The sequence below is a fragment of the Pempheris klunzingeri genome, chromosome 1 (assembly GCF_042242105.1).
Source record: "Pempheris klunzingeri isolate RE-2024b chromosome 1, fPemKlu1.hap1, whole genome shotgun sequence".
Lineage (NCBI taxonomy): Eukaryota > Metazoa > Chordata > Actinopteri > Acropomatiformes > Pempheridae > Pempheris > Pempheris klunzingeri.
In genome coordinates this window covers 19878155-19900921 of record NC_092012.1, presented here as the reverse complement: position 1 = coordinate 19900921, position 22767 = coordinate 19878155, and the positions used below count along the sequence as shown (strand labels likewise).

At 44.2% G+C, this 22767-nt stretch overlaps 1 protein-coding gene across 2 annotated transcripts in view; it reads left to right on the top strand.

The window, feature by feature from the left end:
• smyd3 (SET and MYND domain containing 3) overlaps positions 1-22767 on the top strand; it is an 80673-nt gene that overhangs the window by 3070 nt on the left and 54836 nt on the right. Inside the window, exons 1-3 of one of the 2 annotated variants that reach the window (XM_070831120.1) lie at positions 12449-12523; positions 21097-21160; positions 21273-21380. In XM_070831120.1, the coding sequence (XP_070687221.1) occupies positions 12516-12523; positions 21097-21160; positions 21273-21380 (180 nt within the window). In that variant the 5' untranslated portion in view covers positions 12449-12515. Of the gene's footprint in view, positions 1-12448; positions 12524-21096; positions 21161-21272; positions 21381-22767 lie in introns of those variants that run through there. The other variant, XM_070831127.1, reaches the window with a different exon arrangement.

The following is a 22767-nucleotide window of genomic DNA, read 5'->3' as shown; positions in this document are numbered from 1 at the left end:
ACTCCACTATGGCCAAGACCAAAGAGCTGTCAAAGGACACCAGAAACAAAATTGTAGACCTGCACCAGGCTGGGAAGACTGAATCTGCAATAGGTAAGCAGCTTGGTGTGAAGAAATCAACTGTGGGAGCAATTATTAGAAAATGGAAGACATACAAGACCACTGATAATCTCCCTTGATCTGGGGCTCCACGCAAGCTCTCACCCCATGGGGTCAAAATGATCACAAGAACGGTGAGCAAAAATCCCAGAACCACACGGGGGGACCTAGTGAATGACCTGCAGAGAGCTGGGACCAAAGTAACTAAGGCTACCATCAGTAACACACTACGCCGCCAGGGACTCAAATCCTGCAGTGCCAGACGTGTCCCCCTGCTCAAGCCAGTACATGTCCAGGCCCGTCTGAAGTTTGCTAGAGAGCATTTGGATGATCCAGAAGAGGATTGGGAGAATGTCATATGGTCAGATGAAACCAAAATAGAACTTTTTGGTAAAAACTCAACTTGTTGTGTTTGAAGGAGAAAGAATGCTGAGTTGCATCCAAAGAACACCATACCTACTGTGAAGCATGGGGGTGGAAACATCATGCTTTAGGGCTGTTTTTCTGCAAAGGGACCAGGACGACTGATCCGTGTAAAGGAAAGAATGAATGGGGCCATGTATCGTGAGATTTTGAGTGAAAACCTCATTCCATCAGCAAGGGCATTGAAGATGAAACGTGGCTGGGTCTTTCAGCATGACAATGATCGCAAACACACTGCCCGGGCAACGAAGGAGTGGCTTCGTAAGAAGCATTTCAAGGTCCTGGAGTGGCCTAGCCAGTCTCCAGATCTCAACCCCATAGAAAATCTTTGGAGGGAGTTGAAAGTCCGTGTTGCCCAGCGACCGCCCCAAAACATCACTGCTCTAGAGGAGATCTGCATGGAGGAATGGGCCAAAATACCAGCAACAGTGTGTGAAAACCTTGTGAAGACTTACAGAAAACGTTTGACCTCTGTCATTGCCAACAAAGGGTATATAACAAAGTATTGAGATGAACTTTTGTTATTGACCAAATACTTGTTTTCCACCATAATTTGCAAATAAATTCTTTAAAAATCAGACAATGTGATTTTTTTTTTTCTCATTTTGTCTCTCATAGTTGAGGTATACCTATGATGAAAATTACAGGCCTCTCTCATCTTTTTAAGTGGGAGAACTTGCACAATTGGTGGCTGACTAAATACTTTTTTGCCCCACTGTACAGTATGTATAGAAGCCTCAGTAGCAAAAGGAGGATGATTAATGAGAGTAGTTAATGCAGATAACTTCTGGGAGAACATAAAGATGTAGCTCATGTCCAGTTTTGATTTCCACATGAATGTAAAATTTATTAGAGAGCATGATGAGTTCCGCAGTGAGCGTACACTCTTTAATGTATCCTCCCGTCCAATGGAAAGGATTCACGTCTGAGACTGGGGTGGCCTTTATGTATGCACTAGATCAAAAGATGAATGCGAGCTCAAAAGTTAAGGTATGTGCAGCACAATATCTGATGGTGTAAACTATCAGAGGTCTGCATTATGGGGTATCTTTACTCTGGTCAATATGTTGTCATGTTAGACTCGGGATCAGGGCTGTACAGGATCTGGAAGGTTCGGCAGATAGACACCCCAGTCTGACTGTAGACTGTAGAGACACAAGGGAAACAAGAAATTAAGGGTGACAGATGTTTGATGAGTGTAGGTGAGGACACTGATAAAATAATTCACAATATAATTTCAGTATCGGACAAAGAGAGAGAGTGACGGATGAAAACAAAAGGAGAAAATGGAAATGGAAAGGGTGGGAGTGTTCCTAACCTTAAACAAGGGCTGAAGTCAGAGCTGGCACACAACGTTGACCTACAGGATGTAAATCATTGTATCTGTGTCTTTGTGACATACTGTAAGCATGTCTGTCTGTCTGTGTGTTTGGTACTAGTGCTCAGCTGAAACTGTTTCGATACCATTAGTCACTTATGGAGTAAAGATACCAAACATTAGCTGGTTATAGCTTCTCAAGTATGAACATTTCCTTGTTTTTCTCACTTTCATAATATTCTTTTTTTTACTGTTGGTTAGTTAGAATAGGCATTTATAAGATTTGACTTTTGTTTCTGACAATTTTGTTCAGGCACTTGTTATTGCTGGCAGGGACAGCAGCTGTATGTATCACAGACTGAATATTGGCAGTAGGATTCAATAGCAGATATGGTTTTGTGAATAGCTTCAGCCTTGCGTATGTTGCCTGAGGATGGCGCATACTGTATATATTTACTGCATGTGTGCACATGTTTGGCTGGGGGATTGTTTGCTGGGTTCATTTAAAAAACACACACACACACACATCTATGCACTTTTCTTATTCTCTCATTTCTTCAGTTTCAGAAGGCATGTAGTTATGAAACAGCACTGTGATCAGTGCATGTAGATGTGAAGAACATCCACTTCCTCCACTGATAATTAAGTCAATAATTGTTTACCCTCAACTTGTCCAAGTAGCCCTGAGAGAGGCGCTTCACCCTCAGCTGCTCTGTGGACAGCAGTAGACTGCTGCAATGAGATACTAGCTGCTGTGTGTAATTGTCTGTGAGTGTGTTTCCTCTTTCCATTACTGGAATGTAAGATTAGTCGTTTTCTCTGGCTACAGAATAGCTAACAAATGCCCTGCAGGGATGTAAATACAGAGAATTGCTGCTATATGAATCAACAGCAGGGCGGTATTGTTCATTTAATGTAATTTGAATTTAGTCGCCCAGCTGCTCCATTTACAGACTGTCAGTCATTTAAAACCAGAGTGTGAGGCAGGATGAGCATGTATCAATGAGCAGATGTGCACTTCGGTTTGCATGTGTAATTTCACATGACATTAATGTGTCTTTGTGTTTATTTAAAAAGTAATTTCCCCATAACCACTGTAGGTGTTAAGTCTTGAATATTAATTGTTTTTATGCTTCTTATACATACAATCTTTCCACTATTACTGTGAAGCCTAGCAGTCATAATGGCCTTTGTTTGTTTGTAAAAACAGCCTCCACACAGCAGCAGGTTGGTAGGACTAATATGGAGATTTGGAACTCCACTAGAGCCAAGCTTCTGTGTTTCAGCCTCGGGCCTGACTGGGGACCGGTCCAGAGGGTACCCCACCTCTCTCTAGTGTCAGCTGGGGTTGGCTGCAGCCCCCCCATGACCTCTAAGGGTCATTTCTATAGATAATGAATGATTGACCACGCTGCTGTTTGGCTGTTGAGTCGCCCTGAATCTCAGTCTAACGTTAGCATTTTCACAGCTGTAGGGATGCCAGTGTGGGTCTGTCAGTCGGTCCAGACTGAGACATGTCAGTAACTACTGAAGTCTGTGAAATGTTTTCCACACTTCCTCGGTGTCCAGAGGGTGACGGCTCCTGAATTTGATGGTCCTCCCCTTGATGAAGTCTCCTCTAGCGCCAGAAACATTTTTGGCTGTTACTGAAATATCTTTGCAAATGTTAGATGGATTGTCATGGAATTCGCTGCACACATTCAAGCCCCCCCCCCCCAAGATGATTCGTAATCTCCTCTGACTTTTCATCTAGCGCCCCCATGAGGTCAGAATCCCAATTTGTTTAACACTTTGTTTTATGACTAAATACCTGTGATACTGACATTCTCCTTAGCCTTGTTTTTTAATGTTTTTTTTTTTTAAATGTTTGAATATTAGCATGCTGAAATGTGACCATGGTTACATTATACCTGCACTGTGAGCATGTTGGCATGCTGATGTCAGCATTTAGCTTAAAGCATCACATCCATCCATCCATCCATCCGTCTTCAACCGCTTATCCGGAGTCGGGTCGCGGGGGCAGCAGTTTCAGCAGAGATGCCCAGACTTCCCCGGCCCCAGTCACCTCCTCCAGCTCGTCTGGTGGGACCCCAAGGCGTTCCCAGGCCACCTGAGAGACGTAGTCCCTCCAGCGTGTCCTGGGTCTTCCCCGGGGCCTCCTTCCGGTGGGACATGCCCGGAAAACCTCCCCAGGGAGGCGTCCAGGAGGCATCCGAAACAGATGCCCGAGCCACCTCAGCTGGCTCCTCTTGATGTGGAGGAGCAGCGGCTCTACTCCGAGCTCCTCCCGGATGGCTGAGCTCCTCACCCTATCTCTAAGGGTGCGCCCAGCGACCCTGCGGAGGAAACTCATTTCGGCTGCTTGTATCCGTGATCTTGTTCTTTCGGTCATGACCCAAAGCTCATGATCATAAGTGAGGGTAGGAACGTAGATCGACTGGTAAATCGAGAGCTTTGCCTTTTGGCTCAGCTCCCTCTTCACCACAACGGACCGATACAGTGACCGCATCACTGCAGACGCTGCACCGATCCGCCTGTCGATCTCACGCTCCATCTTTCCTCCACTCATGAACAAGACCCCGAGATACTTGAACTCCTCCACTTGAGGCAAGGACTCTCCACTGACCCGGAGAGGGCAAACCACCTTTTTCCAGTCGAGAACCATGGCCTTGGACTTGGAGGTGCTGATTCTCATCCCAGCCGCTTCACACTCGGCTGCAAACCGCCCCAGTTCACACTGGAGGTCTCGGCTCGATGAAGCCAACATGACAACATCATCCGCAAAAAGCAGAGATGCTATCATGAGGTCCCCAAACTGGACCCCCTCCGGTCCCTGGCTGCGCCTAGAAATTCTGTCCATAAAAATAATGAACAGAACCGGTGACAAAGGGCAGCCCTGCTGGAGTCCAACATGCACCGGGAACAGGTTTGACTTACTGCCGGCAATACGAACCAGACTCCTACTCCGGTCGTACAGGGACCAGACAGCCCCGGACCCCATACTCCCAAAGCACCCCCCACAAGATGCCACGAGGGACACGGTCGAATGCCTTCTCCAAGTCCACAAAGCACATCTGGACTGGTTGGGCGAACTCCCATGAACCCTCGAGCACCTGATGGAGAGTGTGGAGCTGGTCCAGTGTTCCGCGACCGGTACGGAACCCGCATTGTTCCTCCTGAATCCGAGGTTCGACTATCGGCCGTATCCTCCTCTCCAGTACCCTAAAATAAATATTCCCGGGGAGGCTGAGGAGTGTGATCCCCCTATAGTGGGTACACACGCTCCGGTCCCCCTTCTTAAAAAGAGGGACCACCACCCCGGTCTGCCATTCCAGAGGCACTGTCCCCGACTGCCAGGCGATGTTACAGAGACGTGCCAACCAAGACAGTCCCTGCACATCCAGAGACTTGAGGTATTCAGGGCGGATCTCATCCACCCCCGGTGCCCTGCCACCGAGGAGCTTTCTGACCACCTCGGTGACTTCGGCTTGGGTGATGGACGAGTCCACTTCTGAGTCCCCAGCCTCTGCCTCTTCAACGGAAGACCTGGCGGTGGGATTGAGGAGATCCTTGAAGTATTCCTTCCACCGCCCGACGACATCCCCAGTCGAGGTCAACAGCTCCCCACCCTCACTGTAAACAATGTTGGTGGAGTACTGCTTCCCCCTCCTGAGGTGTTGGACGGTTTGCCAGAATTTCCTCAAGGCTGACCGGTAGTCCTCTTCCATGTCCTCCCCGAACTCCTCCCAGGCCTGAGTTTTTGCCTCCGCTACCGCCCGAGCTGCAGCACGCTTGGCCTGCCAGTACCCGTCAGCTGCCTCAGGAGTTCCACGAGCCAACAAGGCCCCGTAGGACTCCTTCTTCAGCTTGACGGCATCCCTTACTTCTGGCGTCCACCTCCGGGTTCGGGGGTTGCCGCCACGACAGGCACCAGAGACCTTACGACCGCAGCTTCGAGCGGCCGCGCCAACAATGGAGGTGGAGAACATGGTCCACTCGGACTCAATATCTCCAACCTCCCCCGGGATCTGTGAGAAGTACTCCCGGAGATGGGAGTTGAAAACCATGGCGACAGCGGGTTCCGCCAGACGTTCCCAACAGACCCTCACGATACGCTTGGGCCTGCCGAGTCTCTCCGGTTTCCTCCCCTGCCAGCAGATCCAACTCACCACCAGGTGATGATCAGTTGACAGCTCAGCCCCTCTCTTCACCCGAGTGTCCAAAACACACGGACGGAGGTCAGATGACACGACAATGAAGTCGATCATCGACCTCCGGCCTAGGACGTCCTGGTGCTACGTGCACCGATGGAAACCCTTGTGTTCGAACATGGTGTTCGTTATGGACAATCTGTGACTAGCACAGAAGTCCAACAACAGAACACCGCTCGGCTTCAGATCGGGGAGGCCGTTCCTCCCAATCACGCCCCTCCAGGTCTCACTGTCGCTGCCCACGTGAGCGTTGAAGTCCCCCAGTAGAACAATGGAGTCCCCAGTTGGAGCACCATCCAGCACTCCTCCCAGGGACTCCAAGAAGGCCGGGTACTTTGTACTGTTGTTTGGCCCATAGGCCGAAACCACAGTAAGAGACCTGTCACCAACCCGAAGGCGCAGAGACGCGACCCTCTCACTGGGGTAAACTCCAACACATGGCGGCTGAGTTGTGGGGCTATAAGCAAGCCCACACCAGCCCGTCGCCGCATACCTCGGGCAACACCAGAGAAATGGAGAGTCCAGCCCCACTCGAGGAGCTGGGTTCCAGAGCCCAAGCTCCGGCTCCTTCCCCCCCAGCGAGGTGACATTCCATGTCCCTACAGCTAGAGGCTGTTTTCAAGGCCCGGGTCGTCGGGGCCCTCCGCCTCGACTGCCGCCCGTTCCACATAGCACCCGACCCCTACGGCTCCCTCTGCAGGTGGTGGGCCCACAGGAGGTCGGACCCACGTCGTCCTTTCGGGCTGGGTCCAGCCGGGCCCCGTGGGCGAGCCCCAACCCCGGGCCTGGCTCCAGGGTGGGGCCCTGGCTGCGCCATACCGGGCAACGTCACTGTCCTTGTTTTTCCAGTCATCACAGCATCACAGTACTGCCAATATGGTTTTGTTTTCATTTGCTTCTGTGTCTTTGTCGCTACATTATCTTTTAAACCCACCGTACCAAAAGATGACAGAATGATTTCACAAGGTTGCACACACAGACACACAGACACACAGACACACAGACACAGACACACGCACACGCACACACGCACACGCACACGCACACGCACACGCGCACACACACACACACACACACACACACAGTTCTCCTGGCTACAAGCCTGAACATTATAACTTGACATTTATTCAATATCTCAAAATACATATTCACCCTCTCACACAGGAAGATAGAGTTATAACACCAGAAATCAATAATAAATTAGAGTGTTTGTGCCTCCACTGAGTTCCATTATTTTTGTGCTTGGGGTAAATTGAGGGGTGGGTGTGGAATAAGACAAAGGCCAAGTTGTGCAGACTAGGATCGTGCTTTTGAGATATCGAATTAGTGTCGTGGCTACATCTGCTGGGCTTGTGTCCAACGGCCATCAACCTGAGTGTCAGAATGTCGGTTATACATCTTTTATTGATTTGATATCAGTGAGAGATTGTGTTCGTGCCACAAAAACAGTTGTAGAACATACAGTAGGTCTCACACACACACACACACACACACACACACACACACACACACACGTGTGCATTCAGATATAAAGTACTTCTCTCTGTTGTTCTTGAAATGAGATACACACGCATACAAATAAACACACACTCATACACATTTGCTGGCTCGAACACATTCTTCAACACTCAGTCATGCTGTGAGACTAATTGTGTTTTAGTGAAAACAGGAAAACACACTTCACATTTCTGAGACCAATCTCTGCCTTGGGTTGCACACGTGTGTTTATGTGTGTGTACGTGTGCAGGAAATGAGCAGGTGGGGGGCATCAAAGCTGAAGTTAATTACAGGCCTTGAAGGCTGTATGTAAGTAATGAGTGATAAACGCTGAGGGAGCGCATACACACACACACACACACACACACACACCTCATCTCAGCAGGATTCAAATCGCCAGAGGTCAACAAACAAACAACTATTAGAGGTTCTCAGACTCACAGAGAGCTAAGAGAGGGTGAGGAGAGATAATAGAAAAACAAAGAAACGCGTTTTTTATAGTCACAGTTCCTCAACATTTCAAATGCCACAAATGCAAAGTAAATCAGTATTTGAAATGCATCTACGTTGCTTGCTAATTAATTAGAAAACATGGCGTAACAATCTCTTTGGTGTCAGGGCTTCCCAGCTAATCATGTATCCCAGCAGTCCGTTTGAAATGTCAGCGGTAGTTTTCATTGGATGTCTCGTGCCTATATCATGAATTCATTCATGTATATTAATATCTAATAACGTTAATCCTATTGTGCTGCCCACCTGTCTGATGATTTCACGCGCCTGCTGTGTTTAATGTTGCAGTCGTAAAGTATTTTGTGGCCCACGGCAGGATGCGGCGTCACCGAGGTGTCCTCTATCCCGTGAAAACATAATGACAAGCAGAGAGTGACTTCAAGGTTTGTGCTCCATTTATGGCTGAAACGTGTCGCAAACTGCACATATAGGCAGCTGAAGTGAAAACAAAATCCAGTGTTAGAGCTGAAAATGATATGAGGGTGGTGGGAGGAACGTCTTCCTCCATCACTTTCTCTCATTTCCTGATTGTTGTTGGTCATTTGCATAGCTGAAAACCGAATATGACGCAGCTTTGTTTCCCATCATCAAGCAACAAAACTGTGGCCCAAATGATTTTTACAATGCAAATTGTGCTTTAGAACCTGAGTCACAGTGACAGTTAAACATTTGCCTTTAAACTGTGGAAGTGGAACTGAGGAAGATGAGGAAGTTCCAGGGGAAGATGGAGGTGGAGGAGAGGCGACGCACAGTCTCTATCGGACAGATAATACACAGAGAGACACACACACAGCTTTGGTGGAATTTTATCTGGTTTTGACACAGAGACAACCTTAGATGTGTGTCTCTTTTCCATCAGGCCGTGTGTGTGTGTATTTGCATTTGTTAGGCAGCGGGGGCAAGGCAGCATTATCTCTGTCAGATGAAGTCTTTATATTTGACACCAATCTCTCACTCACTGTCTCTTTGGACCGCACACAGGCAGAACAGTGCAAACAACAAAAACAGAGCATCTGAAACTTTTGCTTTATTTATAGCGGGAAACTTTTGATTGAAAGCTAGATAAACCAATTTCCACGGGGTCTTCGTTATTTCAAAGAACATGAAAACTATTGACAGGCAGTTGACTTGAGAGGTTTGTTCTAAATTCAGCTGGATGTAAATGCCTGCTAGACGGAAGCTGAACACAAGACAAAAGTAAAAACAAGGCAACCGTAGATGAGACCTCAGACATCGGTGATATGTTACCTTTTATGTTTTGGAACCACAGGGCTGAGATGCAACTTTTGTTAAGTTTCTCATCAGTATTTGAGATCAACCAACAGATGAATGCATGGAGAGTGTGAGTGTGCCACAGCCATTTTCCCCACTGTCATACCTATTTTTTAAGAAGCAGGTTAAGTCAGCAGGATGAGCTCATACCACCGCCCGTTTGTGCCCACTCTCATTTTTTCATTGATACTGTATCTAAAATTTGCTTCATGCTTCGCCTGAACACACCTTTAGAGAGCTCCTCTCTGTTTTACACACTCATCATTCTTGTGTTTGTCAGAAGCATGTGCATATGTACACACACACACACACACACACACACACACACACACACACACACACACACACGGTGGATTGTGTTGGAATACAGTTATTTTCTCGTTTCACTCTCTCTCTTTATCTTCTGGCACAAACTGTGTCTCTTTGTCAAACATCCACCCCATCTCTCTTACTCATTTTCACACGTTTTCCTTCACATTTTATCTCCTACCCGTGCATACACCCTCCGTCACTCGTGCACACACTGATAAGCGCATGAGGAAGCTGGGGTATATGAAGCATGCAGATTGCTACTTTAGATGCAGTTAGACGAGCCTACAGAAAGAGGAGCGGGAGCAGATGAGAGGTGGGAAGTAGTTCAAAAGGCAAGTCAGCACTCCTCTTCCTCCTACCGATTTATCCTCCCATCTGCTACATCTGACATCTATATCTTCCTCCCTTTCTCTGCTCTTTCTGCAGTTTTTCTTCCTATCTGCTTCCCCTTCTCCCCTCATTCTTCCTGTGTTCCTTCACCCTTCTTCTCTTCCACCAGCTCCTCATCGTTCAGACACATTTGTTTTATTCCACCTGGCTCTCCTCTTCCTCCCTCATTCCTGCATCTGCTTCTCTCCTCCTCCTCCTCCTCCTCCTTTCTGTTTTCCATGTCCCTTTAGTTTTCCCTGCCTCCTGTAGTTAGATACCCAGGTGTCTCAAAACATCCTGGTGTTGGGAAAACACACACACACACACACACACACACACACACACACACACACACACACACACACACACACAGCTGTATCATTTGCAAACCAAGTGATTTGCTGTAAACTGGGAACACGCCTCCCCATGTGTGTAATGCTTGGTATTCATCAAGCAAAACATCTGTGTGTATGGTTTCTAACTCTACTTGTGAGGACCGTACATCTCTATAAATCATTTAATGTTGGTCCTCACGAGGATGAACATTTAATTTTTCTGGGGTGGTTTGGCTTAATGCAACATAATTAATGGAAGTCGATGTATTTTGCCAGCAAGTGTAAAAGCTCCAGTGTTTGTCTGTGTGTGTTTGTTCCCACTATAATTTGGAGAAAATGAAAAGTCCCCCTGTAGAGTTGCATTAATCCACAGTGCATCTGTTATTTGTAAATGCTCATGTCTTTCACAAACCTAAAGGCAAAAAGCTAAAAAAACTAATGAAAGCAGAACTGAAGCCCTGTGGACAGCATTAGTTTTCAGAATGACGTCTGAAATAAAACCACTAACACATGATTTCTTTCTTTCATTAACTCATTCGGAAAATATGTGAATCGCTGTTGTCTGAACCAGTCTGAATGAGGTTTCTTCCTTCAGTCGAGTATTGGTGAGACAGAACACTTGTCAGAAAACTATTGGTTGTGATGTTAATCCTGAAGTTCTGTGACATTCACAGGGCTCTTGTGGCGCCTGCAGTCGCACTTCTTTTATCTCAGAAATAATAGCACAGATCAGTTCTACACCAAGAAAGTTATTCTTGTCTTTATTACGGCCCACTCAAATGATTAATTCTGTTTTTACTTGCATAATTCAGTCAAATCTAAATTCTGGTTGTTTGAAATTCAACTGTCAAGCTTTTAACTGTTATCAAACCACATCTGCTCGTGTTTCTCCAGGTTTATTCTCTTTACAGCAGGTTCTAGTATGAAAGAATAGCTTTTACTTTCATCGTTACATGTTATGTTCTACTGAAAACATGGAAATTTGTTTTATTGTATTCTTATATTTTATTTATAGAATTTTGAAAGACAAAGTTGATTACCAAAGAATGACCATATATTCTGAAAAATGAAAAAAATGCTTTTCTTTTCAAGATTAGATGTTCCCTGTTGGCCATTTTGTGTGTGAGAGAGTGTGTGCGTGCCTGAGTGTGCACATGTATCATCATTATAATAAAGCCATGAGGAGACTTGTCTCACATAAGTCCCCTCAGGTGTCAATGAATCATCCTCTAAACAAACATTAACGACTCAGCAAGGGTTCCAGGATGGCTGTGGATGCAGCACAGCTGGCATCTCTCTCTATCACGCATGTGGGCACACACACACACACACACACACACACACACACACACACACACGCACACACACACACACACACTCACACACACACGCATGGGCGCGCTGGCGGCAGTGCTTCACATGCCAGTCACCACTCTACACTTAACTCATGTGTTAATGTGTTGCTGTGGATGCCTGCAGCGTGTTGAGTGTTGTAGTCCTGCAGACTGAACAACCGTCGTGTAGATGCAGCACTAGATGGCAGTAGCGCCTCTTCAGGGAGCGTTGGTCATTTGTTGAATACTAGTGCTTACATACCCTCACATTTACTTTGTAATGCACGGCAGTAGCAGCGCTGGCAGAGACAGGGTTTAGGCTGCAATTATCTTTCCTGCATGAGGAAGAGCTAATTTGTCAAGCAGTTTGGAGAGGGACCTGTTTCATGTTATCAACAAACTATGCAGGCAGCAGAAACAAGAAGTGGTTCAAGCAGACCAGGCAGAGGGGTGTGTGAATCTTGTGAAACATGAAAGTGTAGTCTTCAACCTTTCTGAAGGCATCAGGAATGTAGCAGTTGATTTATGTTAATATTTGTCAGTAATTTACTTTACATACGTGTATTCGCACACCATTAGCTGTCATGTGGGAGTGAGTTGTACCATGCTGTGTTGGCCACTCAGCCTGGAAATGAGAAAATTCACTCAGGCACGACCGGACAGCCCAGAAAAGAGGACCCCGCTAATTATTAACATACACAAACACACACACACACACACACACACACACACGAACACAGCGCAGAACTAAACCTTTCTCATGTGTACAGCACAGCAGCCAATACTCCCGGGAAATTAATTACCATACTACACACACACACCAACCAACAGAGACATGCTGAGGTAGGCCTAATTAGGTGTCTGATAGCATAGACTTAACAAAATTGACCACATAGACACACATGTGAGTGCACACATCTTGAATATCAATGCAGAAGTCGTTCTACTGTGTGGTGACAGCTTTTAGGCCCTTTATTCATCTTGTTTTTCTCTCTTTTAGAGCCTCTTCCTCATTTCTTTTCTCCACTCATTTCACTCATATTATCTGTATCTGCTCACGTCTTATGTCTCTTAAATAAAAAACTGAGTAACTTTTCAGGAGTTGATGGCTGCTGCATGTTTGCAAGGTCAATAAATATACTGGTGTTTGAGGAGGAAGACAAGAAAAAATAGGCACATTATACCTACTAGGCAGGTACCCATATAGAAAATGCAATTTTATTGTCGTATTAGTTCAGTGACTTATCTATATAATATCTCGTTTATTTCCTACCTGTTTCGTTATTGCAGTGCAGTTTTACCCTTTGTGTACAGTATAACCACTTCTACAGAATACATTTAAGCTTATGTAGAGGCCTATTCTATTTGATTTGAGCAAAATAAAACAAAGGTTTATCTACCGCAGAAAGGGGCATCATGTTCTTGTAATTAGTGACCTTATGTTGTGTATAATGGTTCTGTGCTTTTTGTCTCACTGTCTGTGGAATGAAAAAATAGGAGCACCGAATCATGGCCACAGACTATGATCCAACACCCAAAGATATTCCATTTAAAATGAAATGTACACAGCTTAAACAATGAATTGATAATACAAATTGGGTGGTTGTTGGTGGTGTGATAACTTTTTTGGAATCAAGCTATTTAGACAAATTGATTATTATCCCACCTCTAGTGTGCAGGATATACTAATAATAGAAGGAAGGCGTGAAAGAGTGAATGAGCATGAGTTACTATGTTGGGGGGGGGGAAGAACAAATGATATGACACTGAGAGGAAGAGGAGGGCTTCTAGAGAGAGAGAGAGAGGGAGAAAGAGTGAGAGTGTCTGTTTTTTAATTCAAGCTTGTGCATGTTCCTAATGAAACCCATCTAATGTTATTCATGAGTTTTTCTACTGTGCCCGCAGTCCAACCATGGACCTGCCATCCAGAGGACCATCACTTCACACAACATCTGACAGAGACACAGAGGGAGAAGAGGGGCAGAAAAAAAAAGGCTGGGGGAAGAAAGAGGGGGAAAGAAAGGCATGAAGAGAGGGAGTGAGATGACAGAGGAAAAGAGGGAACGTGATAAGAGAACATAGCCGAAGATGAGACAGATGCGCTTCTCAGGAGGAATCATAATCTCCGTATGAAAATGAGTGCTCTTATTAAACAAGAAAGCATGGTTCTGTTGCATACTGATGAAGCGACGAGGACTGAGGATGCTAATATATCTGATTTCTGTAGATTTTTTTCCTGCCGTCTTTTTCTGTTAATTTTGATCCTCCTTGCTCTGTTGTTGCTGTCCACATCTATATTTGGACTACGTTAAATCAGTGCGTATGTAGCAGCGTATGTTCTCGAACTCTTGTTAGTTATTGCCTAGAGGCCAGAGCAGAGTCGTCTCTGTGTATTTGAATCAAGAAATAATGTGTGTGAAATGTACAGGATGTGTGTGGGTGTTTGTGAATGAAATAATCCCAAATGACGAACAGTAAGCTATCAGTTGGCTCGACTGTTCAACTGCGAGACTCAAGGGAAAATGTTGGAAAGTGTGTTTTAGCTGTTTTTAATGGAGCTATAGACTATTAGACATTTCTGACATTTCTGATGGCTGCATGAGTGTCAGACAACCCTTACTGAGGAGAAATATTCAATTCAGTTATTTGAAAACAGTGTTGACACTCAGTTATGTAACTCATCAAGTGCCAGTTTTGTGATTTTCATTGAAAGTCAAGAATTTCTTCTGTGCCTCATGTCCGACCTTTTTACACTGTTTTTTTTTTTTTTGGAAGTATTTCATACTGACAAACCGAGAAAACAACAGATATGATTTACATTAACGCTTTATATACAAAATTTTGTATAACAAAATCCCTTCTTTGAGTTTTTGATTGAATGTGAGTCTTTCATGGTAAAAATGTGCACGTGTCTCCATTCAGTCATTAGAACATCTTTTTGCGGTGTTTTTTTATGTTGTGATGTTTCCAGCTCTTTTGGATTCATCATATTACTTAAAACTACTCCCTGAATCGGAATTCCAGTAGACATGGATTTACACAATGTAGTAGTGCACTCTGTGATACTTGTGAGTGAGAATGAACACCTTGTCTCCAGTGTCTGTGACCACTGGACAACCCATCTCCCCTGTGGGAGCCTAGTAATGTCAGTATGTGCAGAAGGTCAGATCAGGATCTGACAGAAAGCCAAGGGCAGAAGCACGTACACCCCTCATTCTAGGCGTCTTCTATGTAGCGGTCCTGTCCTAACATCTCTAATGTCAGTCCCTCAAAGATTAGCAGTTCTACCTGTTCAGTTCTACCTGTTAGAGAATGTAAGGGGCCTTACTGAAGAGTTCTTGATGAAGCCTTGAGTGAGGAAATAGAAGAGAACAAACAGACACAACTTTTTGGTTTTTACCCCCAAAAGGTGCAAAGGAATGTGTACAAAAACACAAACAGAGTAAAATAATCATAAATGCTATGATGTTCCTTGGATTAACAAGAACGTTTCTGACGATTGCAGCTACTTGGCTGAGGGGAGTCTATCTTGCAGTTTCTCTGATGTTGTGATTCTGCTAAGACATTTACCACTATTCCCAAAAGTGGCAGGTGATCCAGCAGTGTGGTTAGCAGGCGTCTGATTGTGGTGATCTGTTAGCAGCATTGTTGGTGTACTCCCAGTATTTGTGAGTGAGGGGTTTGCTCTCAGCGTGCAGTTGTTCTCTGGGCCTCCGTTATAGGAGCTCAGTCCTAGTTTTGATCTTCCCTATTGTTTGCTGTGTGCTTCATTCACACAGATTGGAATAGGAATCTGAAGACTGCTCTTCGGTTGAAGAATAAGAAGCCCTTTATTGTTTGGAGCCCGTCTTTCAGTTCCTGTCGATAAACCAAACACACAACTTAGAGCTTTGCAAACGACTTTTAGACTTTTAGTGCCACAGCAGTCACAACCCTTTGCCCTTCTGGGGTCAAACACCTGACGACAACAGCAGTGCCTTTCCTAAATAAACCAGTAAATAATTAAATTCAGTTTTTTCCAACAACATATTTGGGTCTTACACACCAGCTCCTAAACTTCAGTGGCAAGCAGACATAACATTATAACAAAATATTATAACACACTAAGTGCTGAATTTCAGGTAATGTTATTGGAGCTCAATCTTGGTTACTTTATGTCCCACTTAAAGGTTAAGAAATCCTTCCATATCAACGTAATCCTTCCTAACTAGGACTGCCTTAGTCCGGGAGGCGGGTGATTAATCGTTCATGGGGCAGGACTCCTGTCATCCAGGGTCTGGCAGAGTAGTTCCATCCTGATATTTAGCTTCCCAAGTGAGATTTGTGCTACACTGTACAAGGTAACCTCCCATGATGTACCTGGTCACTGAGGATGGTTCTTAATGAGGGTGCTGAGGAGAGGAACCTGGCTGAGGTTGTTGAATTGTTTTTTCACTGTATGGGGTGTTAGGCTGGGGGTGACGGATGATCCTCTTTGTCGCTGTTTCCTGAGCTTCTTCCTGAGGTGCCTGCTCCTGCTTGGTCTCTGGCCTGCTCTGTCTGGAGGGTTTGTCAGGACACCCCTTTCCAGTGAGCTTGGGCAGAGGATTCTAACAGTGAGGGGCTTTGTGAGTCTGAACTGGTGTAGAGCCATGGTACTGGATGCTGCCGGGTCAAGGATAAAGTTGCCAAAGGTTCCACAACCAACCAGTGGTTGCATATACTGGAATATGTCCAGAAGATTCACGAAAAGCCGAAAAATCGGTAGCAGATTGATCAGCTGATATCACGTTCACCAGACTATAGGTCAATATAGTCGATTGACCTCTAGTAGAGTGCTACAGCTAGGAGCTCTGGACTTGAATAGACTAGAGAACTATAATCAGTAATTATAAATATTATTTCTCCTTTTATAGAGTTGAAACTGAATGGGTATTCTGTGTAAGCAGGATATCATTTTTATTACTGCTTACAAAAATGAGATACATTTGCCAAGCAACGTTCAACTGAGTGCATGTTTTTCAGCTTGTCAATATCTTAGTCTCTTAAAATAGTATAGCGAACTCCAGCAAAAAGCACTGTGGGCCTTGGCCTTCTTCTAACAAAATCCATCTCATATCAAAAAGGACATATGCTGTATATGAGCATACATTATAGTTCTTTCAGTATGTTATTGCTTCCTGAGGGGCAGCATTTCCCACAAAGTTAAGCTACAGGAAACAAGTATGGTAAAGATGGGGTTGTGGTCAGCATCAGCCTCACTGTCTGGGTTCATGGAAAATGGATGGCAGCATGTGATGTGACCAGACGCTTCGTGTTTGAGTTATGTTCACACACAGAACCTGGCTGTGTTTAGGTCTGCTCTGCTCCTATCTGTTGTTATTGCTTTGTGTCTCATACTGCAGGCATGCGTTTCTTAAACTATGGGTGGCTTCCCTGTTTCTGGTAGTTCTCAACATGACAGGAATAGCTGTGTTTTCATGGCCCTCTGTCTCAGGGGGTGACTATAAATTTAGCATGAGGTTGCAGGCTGGAAAGGTCATCACAAATAAGACACAGTGGCAGAAGAGAAGAGGTATGGGAGGAAAAGAGAAGAAGGACGGTGAGGAAAGCTGTAAATTAAGAAAACAGAAAAGGGGAAGCTTGTCGAAAGCCTTTGGGGGCACTGAGCCAAACACAGCAATCCAGTCTGGTCACACACTGATAGACAATCATGTGAAACACTTGACTTCTGTCGCAAATGTTAACAGGCAACAGCCGTCTGTCAGAGCTATAGCTTTTGCCTTTAAGGTTCTTATAATGTCATCTACAGCATTCATAAGTATGTCCAATCTAATCAGATGTCCCATATTCAGTACGATAAGCTCTGGGCTAATGTATTTACACCCATCATAACATGTTCTCCATTACCTCATATCATGTGTGTGTGTGTAAGCTCATAATACCATTCATTGTCAGATTTCATTAGCAGTATTCTATCATTTTCTCTGCCGCGCTCTCATCATATGATGAACCACGCAGAGTGACTTCTTACTGTGTATGAGCTCATGCCAAACAAGCCTAGGGCTCCTCCTCCAACCCCCCCCCCCCCCCCCCCCCCCCCCACCTATGCTCTAATGCTGGAATGACACTAGTGATGCAGAGAAATCCACAAACACAAAAATTGGATGCAAGATACTAAACATTCTGAGGTGCAAGTCGTTGATACTTGTGCATCTAAATTAGAGAGACTTTCCATATGAGCATGTTGTTTAATCAGAGGAAATCAAAGTTGTGAAACTGAGCATCTGGCAGATGTGCCTCACTGAAGCATCTAAAGCATGTAAAATGACATTATCAAGCTGTATAGATACACATGGCCCACCAATCTGTTACGGAACTGAGATGCAAGGTAATAGACTTGAAAAACCTGCTGCTTGGCTCATCTTCATCATCGAGTGGATGCTGACACAGACCATGTAATGTGAACATCCACAGCTTGGTGTCAGATGGCGACCTTTGTTGCCTCTATATCACTAGCTTCTGTAACTCAAGGCAGTCTGTCATCTAGAATTCCTTTCCTTTGCCTTTCTAAAGCAATGAACTGTGTTCCTAGGGTTTACATTTTATGTTTGACAACAAATCAGAATCCACTACAACTCTGTCTTTGCTTTAGAATATTTTTGACATCATTTCATTACTCTCTGAGCACTTGGGTACAGTCCTGTGTTTTTTTTATTTTTTTTTTATCGGCCAATCCATTCATCTGTTTTACCATTTCTACTGTTGAATAAAGGCAAATATTCCAAAAACCCTGTTAGAATATAATATATTGGAGGCACAATAACTATGTATATCATCTGTATGGATCATATTGAAGTATACAAACTCTGAGTTCCTGTGAGTCACGTCTCGTGTGTGCGTGTGTGCGTGCGTGCGTGCGTGCGTGCGTGCGTGCGTGCGTGCGTGCGTGTGTGCGTGTGTGCGTGCGTGCGTGCGTTTTAGTGCAGTTTCCACTGGCTGTAATTGGCTACATGAAGCAGACAGACACTGCTGTAGTCCGGCTTGTTATCAGACTGACAGGGAAGCTGGAAAGGACAGCGGTGTCACTCTGACAAGCACAGCAGACCACTGAGGCAGGAAACACATATACACACAAAAACAGGCATAAACACACACAGGCGCTCCGACACATGCAAACTGTGATACTAACAGGCTGTGACAGTGAAGAGAGTGTGTCTAATGTATTGCTCTTAGACAATCTAAAAGAAGATGGGTAGGTAGATAAAACTAGATAATGGATGCACACTGTCAGCTTAATACAGCAAATACAAAAGGATAGAACAAGGTTGTTACATGGGAAAAGGTCAAGACAATGACAGGAACATAATGGATGTTTGAGTGGATATGTTTGGTTCTGTAGCATCTTAAAGGGTAACTTGCGTATTTTTAAAGCTGGGTCCTATTTTTGCATATTTTGGGTTTGAAATGAATAAGTAGGTACAAAATGTTTTGGAATTGGTCCTAATCAGAGTACGCCCACTAAAAGTGTTTGTTTTTGCCACTGACAGACTCTGACTGTTATTTGAAGTGTCTGACTGTAGGCTGTTATATGACTCTCTTCAAAGCCACCAGACTTCATTGACATATATGGCAATTTTACATGGCAGAACATGGGAGTTGCTGGTCTGCCGCTGCCTCAGTAGGTTAATGTATTTTGGGGCTAGTTGCCCCAAAGGATTACGTTGCAGCCACTAAATTCAAGCCCCGGAATCACGTTTGACCTTTACCATCTACCAAATTTGGTAGGCATGTGTATCTTCTCAAGACTCTTGGTGTGATGACCTAAACCTAACAGGAAGTCAGCCCTTTTGGATTTTTATGGTATTTTTGGCCTTTTTGAAGGGTCATAATTTGATGAGGTTAATCAGATCAACCTCAAGTTTGGTCACCCAGAAGACCTTAATGATGAAAACGAGCTTGTGGTTTTGTAGAATAACAAACACCGTGGCATCTGTGAGGCCTCAAAGTTTTATGTTTCAATATGAAACAGGAAGTGGTCTATAACTCTATAGCTAATAAGTGTAAATGGTCAAATCTGCCCCAAACTACATATGTTTGATGAGAGTCCTAGCCCAAAGACATCTACATGTCAATATTCAGTTACAGTCATAGCGCCACCTTCTACAGGTTCAAGCAAGTTGATCCAACTCAAATGTGGTCAGAAAAGTCTAAACACTTTGATGGTGCTTTGTGAGTTTTCGTCAAACAGCATTGCAGTGTTGTTCCAAAACTCCTCTGTGGCAACATCCCCCAAAAATTCCCCTATACTCTTCTCCCTGAAGTTTGCAGATGTCATGACCCTCATTGGACTCTTCTCTGAGGGGGATGAGTCTGCGTGCAGGTGGGAGATTGACCATCTGGAGCTCAGTGCTGTAGAGACAGTGGTGATGATTGTATCACCACTGTCACCATTGTGACAGAAACCCTTCCCTTTGGAGGGAGGCTGCTGTCCGTCAGGACCAAGACTTCTCACCACAAGAACAGTTTTTTACCATCTGCAACTGGCCTCATCAACAAGGCCCAGGACCCCCCCCCCCCCCCCCCCCCCCCCCCCCCCCGAACCTCCCCCGGGTTGGCTCCACATTCACTTATAAAGAGAGACCTTCAGTCTATATCCTTCGACCGAGGAAATGTGATGGTTGGGAAGCTCCATTGATCCAATATCTGACTCAGATACACTGTCTGCTTACCCGAACAATATTTGAAGCATCTGTGCAATCGTTGACTTGACTTATCTGTGCAATATCTGACTACTGAACGTATAGGCACCTCTCACTGCTTATCTTGGTCTTTTATTAAAAAAAACCCAACAGATATTGTGTACATTATTTTAGTATATTTTCTTCTCTCATATTCTGTATTGTAAATATCTTATGTACTTGATATTTTTTATATTTTATATTTATGGTTCTTGATTATGCACCAATATAATAAGCCAAAGTCCTTGTATTGTGAAAACCTTCTTGGCAATAAACCTGATTCTGATTCTGAAATGTTTTTTTTACCTACTAGTTGTTTTTAACCCAAAATATGTAAAAATAGGGTACCTGGTTTAAAAATACAGAGGTGATGCTTAAACTATGACCAAAACTGTGCTGTATGTGGAGCAGATTTATTCAAACACTGAAATGGTGCAACAGAAATGAAAGTCTGACATCAGTGATGTTAGAAATTTAAAACATTGGTCCTATTCCAGCTCACTGAGTCATTCACTTCTTGAGAAAAGCTCTAACTCTTTTCTTCCTCTGGCTTTGCGAGCCTTTTAAAAGAAAAGTGAATCAGACTTTGATCGATTTTGCTTTCTTCAAAGTTGGAATGACAGGATTTTCTCTGTGGAAGCTCAGTTGACAATTTGTGTAGAATTAACTGATGTTTTTCTTTCCTCTTTTGTCTAGACGGGACACCTTGTTGAGATGCTCTCAGTGCAAGATGGCTCGCTACTGCGATGTCACCTGCCAGGTATTCTTTACCCCAACATATGATTAAGATCCTCTCAGCATCTGTGATTAGGTGCCTGTGTGTTCATGTCTGCATATGTGTCAACTTGTTAATTAATGCCCTTCTACTGCAGAAACAAGCATGGTCTGGCCATAAGAGAGAGTGTAAATGTCTGCAACGCCTACTACCCAGAATTCCCACCGATTCAGTGCGGCTGGCTGCAAGACTTATCTTTGCCTTGGTATGTTTTTGGACTTTCTCAGCATTAGTCACTGAAATGTGTACAATGTGCACAAAACAAGACAGGATAAAAATGGCTTTTCGCAGAGTGGATAGAAAATGAATACACACCCTTAAACAATGTTCAGATTATGTTGACCTATAGCATGGAATTAAAATGCAATAAATGTACTAATTCACACACAATAGTTGGCTGTTTTAAAGTGGAAAACAAATTATAAACTTTTTCAAACATTAAGTAAAAATCAACACTGACTTGACCTGTAAGGTACTGATAAGCATCACTTAAACTATCACAGGAACAACGATATGTCCTTAAGATCATACAATAAGCCAATATCCAACTCCTGCGTGGAATCACAATAATCAACGTGACATGAATAAAAACAGTTGTTTACGATGGTTCCACAGCAGCATGGGCTCCAGAGATTGCCCAAAACAAGTCTGTGGTGCACATGAGGAGATATAAAAAGATTTCTAAGGCTTTGAAGGTAGCTTGAAGCACTGGTAAGATATTATTAGAAGGTGGAAACCTTGACCAGGAGAGAAGACGTTTGGTGAGAGAGACTATGTGGAATCCAATGGCAACCTTGGATTGGTTTTATGTCCAACATGGGGCAACTCTCATCACACAACAATACTAGATATTACACACCTCTGGCCTGTGTGGACGGATGGCAAGAAAAAAGCCATTTCTGAAAAATGTCAGTCCTAAAGTCTGTGTAAAGTTTTCAAAGAGACGCCTTAAGGATCATACAACAAACTGGCAGAAAGGTTTTTGGTTTGATGAAACCAAAATATAACATATACATTATTGTATACATATACAATAAGTATTTGGTAGATTTTCCCATAGTAGTCCTTCAAGCCATTAGTTGTTATACATTTATGATATTAATTTCATTATTGGTTGTGTCGAATTAGATACCCTCTAGCATTTCATACACAGTCCTACCACACAGGTTCTGACAAGGCTTAGCTTTGGGGTGGAGTTTGAGTTGTTTGTTTTTTACTGCGGTCAACCGACCAATGAAAACTTGGTTACTAAGACTCTGCACTCTCCTCTCATCCAGACACCGCCCATCAGCTAAACAGTACCGTCTCGACTGTGAAGCATAGTGGTAGCAGCATAATGTTAAAGTTGATGTAGTGATGAGTGGCCAAGTGAAAAGCCCTGACCTAAATCCCATAGAAAATCTGTGGAATGATGAAGTTTGTGTTCATTCTCTGCCCACTGTGAATTTCCTTTTGTTAGTTGTGATGAGCTGTACACTGCTGTTGTTTAATGGAAACCTTGGAACAGATTTTTCAGGAAGTCCATGTGTTTACTCCTACTGAAAGATTAAAAGCACCTCAGTTGGTTTAGGAAAATTCCACTTGCTCGTGCA